The following is a 3,154-nucleotide window of genomic DNA, read 5'->3' on the forward strand; positions in this document are numbered from 1 at the left end:
TTTTCTAAGTGGAAAACCAGCTGATTTTAAAACTGCGGAAAACTCCTCCCTGGCTTTTATCGCGGAGTCAATAGTATGTCCTCCGGCAAGAACGTCGTCGACATACATATTTTTTCGTAAAATGTTCGAGGCTATAGGATAGAGGCTTTCTGAGTCATCAGCTAGCTGGAGCAATGTCCTTATCGCGAGATAAGGAGCACAATTTATACCGAAAGCAACCGTCTTTAGTTCGTAAATACTAATTGGTTCGTTTGGACACGTACGGAAAATTATTCGTTGGTACTTCGTTTGGTTGGCGTCTACAAGAATTTGCCTATACATCTTCTCAATATCGCTATTGAAGACGTATCTAAAAAGTCTCCAGCGGAGAATCAACACTGGTAAATCAGACTGAAGCACTGGCCCTGGAAGAAGAATATCGTTCAGGCTGACACCATTGGCTGAAGACGACGAAGCATTGAAAACCACCCGAACCTTTGTCGTAGTACTCTCTTCTTTTACCACAGCGTGATGTGGTAAATAGTAACTGTCGACTGCATCTGCTGACTGAATTGCATTAACTTTAGACATATGGCCCACTGTCTCGTATTCCATTATGACTTTGCTATATTCCCTCTGTAAGTCTGGATTTTTTCTAAGCCGAGTTTCGTTCTTGTAAAACTGAGAAAACGCGATTTTGAGTGATGGCCCTAAGTTTATATCAGCCGGGAACTCCGCCTTGAAAGGAAGCGACACGATGTACCTCCCATCTGGATTCCGGCGTTGTTCTCTTGTAAAGCTCCTCGCACTTTGCTTCCTCAGCTGTTGCAGTTTTATCTCGTGGAAGATCCTCAAGTTCCCAAAAAAAACTTAGCTGTTTGTCTAGGGCCACTTCATTGAAGAACGATACTCTATTATTGTTGGTTGGGTTGACTGCATCAGCACGACCAGTCAGTATCCAACCGAACACTGTTTCTTGTGCCAGAAGGGTACTAAGAACATTCTTCTTAATGCCACTCAAAATTATATACATATATCCCATGTCCCCTCCCAAGACAAGATCGACTTGCTCATTTACATAAAACCTTTTATCTGCCAGGATGAGATCAGGAAAAGCTTGTTGTGTTAGTGCGCTAATGTCGCAAGTTGGCAAATTCCCGGTAAGAGTTGGTAGCACTAACACACTAGCTTCAATTGAAATGAATGGGTCAATCGGTGACCGCAACTGTATAGAACACGCTTCTTTTACCTGTGCAGAAACCGTATTATTGATGCCCGAAACTTGAGCATGCATTTTCTTTGTGGGCAAGTTGATTCTGCGTCTGAGCCTCTCCGTAATGAAGGAACACTCAGAGCCAGAATCAATTAGACCTCTAGCAGCATAGTTGGTGCCATTAAAATGAATAGTAACCCGAGCAGTGCCGAGTAAAACACCTTTGCTAGTATTAGCGTGATGTGATTGCACCTTTTTTACTTGTTTACTTTTCCCCTTTGAAGCTTGATTTCTCAATTGTGCCTGTCTGGAAGTCGATGGTAAATTGTCCGCAGGATTAGAAGTATTTTCCCTGGTAGCTGTTTTAGGCGGTGCTGTCTGATTGTGTAGGAGCGTATGGTGTCGAGAATGGCAATTGGCGCAGTTGTAAGAACTCGTGCATTTCGACACCGAATGTCCGAAAGACAGACAGTTAAAACAGCTATTGTTTGTTTTTACAAAGGAGATTCTATCAGCTACAGACATCTTCAGAAATTTTGGGCACATATGAATTCTATGCTCGTTGCTTTGGCACATTTTGCACATGTATTTGGCGACACTAGTTTGAAAAACGCCAAGTTTCTTGTGAGGAGGTTCAGAGGAATGCTTATGACTTGGCACTTTTGAAACCTTCCAAGTCTTGATTCCTCTTAAACCTGAAACCGATTCTAACGTTTGAAACCTGCATGAAAGGAACCGGTCCATATCTGACCACTTGGATATTTCTGTTTTATTTTCTACCGATTGTTCCCACAGCGAAAGGGTTTCCTCAGGTAGTTTAGTAGAACACAGATACGTAATAATAGGGTCCCAGTTTGAAATGTCAATCTGGTGACTCTCTAGGGATGATATACAATTATTAATATCCCTTTGTAATCTCTTTATTGAGCTTCCACATTCGCTCTCAACTGTATTCAAGTTGAAGAGAATCTTCAACTGAGTGTTAACTAGGATCCTCTTATTTTCGTATCTATCGCAAAGATTCTTCCAGGCTGTGTTAAAGCCTTCATTCGTTAAGTCGCATTTCTTGACAATTTCTTTGGCTTCACCCTGCGTTTTCTGATTCAGATAATAAAGCTTCTGTATGGGTGTAAGCCGTTTGTTCAAGATATAAATTGCCGTGAACATGTCACGAAAAGTTGGCCACGACAGATAGTCACCTTTAAAAACGTCAATATCGCAAGGTGGAAGATGCAAACTATGCGAAGCGAGTGACATCTCTTCACTTTCCTTTTCTGATTTTTCCAACTTTTCGGAATATTCGTTAATTTTTGTCATACACCGCACAAAGGCTGCATAGCAGATCTTATTTTTCTTTCTTATAGCGCTAAGATCTTTAGCACTAGTTGATTCGGTAGTCAGAACTTCGTCAAAGAGTGCTTTGCCTTTCTCCCACAGTACACTAAGCTCGCTTTGCTGAATTTTCAGCGAATGTTTGGTGTGCTCACCTGTGGGAGTGCTCAGAAATTCTGTATCAAATTCAATGACCGAATCTGCTAACCGGGTGTATGTTTCCATTTTATTTAATTTTTTCACTTATTTACGAAATATCAACTTCCCAAGAAACTTTTGGAAGTATCACTATGAGAGACTGACTCAAAAAAAGCCGATTTTCCAACCGTAAAGGTAGCACACGAAGAAAATCCTATGTCAAGCTAACCCAAAACTATATACCCAATGTATATAAGCAGAATGCACCACCAAAATACCACCAATTCAACCACAAAGTAATAAAAATTCTCTAATTTTCCTTCAAATTGTATCTGTAAACTTTCTATGTTTATTAACACCGATTTAGCAATATAAATGCGTTTTAAGAATACGTATGTATGTATGTTTGTTTGTTCACAAGAAATTGCTCGCCAACCAAACCAGTGAGATCTGTATATGTATGTATGTGTATATATTCTTATGTACAAGCGC

The 3,154-nt window shown here is 40.4% G+C and overlaps 1 protein-coding gene across 1 annotated transcript; it reads right to left on the reverse strand.

The window, feature by feature from the left end:
• Positions 1–700: 700 nt before the first annotated feature.
• On the reverse strand, positions 701–2,749 carry LOC118745051. The gene has a single exon (XM_036478587.1). The coding sequence runs from the start codon at positions 2,747–2,749 to the stop codon at positions 701–703; it is 2,049 nt and encodes a 682-aa protein (XP_036334480.1).
• Between the last annotated feature and the right edge of the window lie 405 nt (positions 2,750–3,154).

The sequence above is a fragment of the Rhagoletis pomonella genome, unplaced genomic scaffold (assembly GCF_013731165.1).
Source record: "Rhagoletis pomonella isolate Grant_MI unplaced genomic scaffold, Rhpom_1.0 Rhpom_scaffold_00008, whole genome shotgun sequence".
Taxonomy (NCBI): domain Eukaryota; kingdom Metazoa; phylum Arthropoda; class Insecta; order Diptera; family Tephritidae; genus Rhagoletis; species Rhagoletis pomonella.

Bases quoted from the DNA above. Each gene is read 5' to 3' on its own strand.
- LOC118745051 (XM_036478587.1), bottom strand. From the start codon at position 2,749: ATGGAAACATACACCCGGTTAGCAGATTCGGTCATTGAATTTGATACA.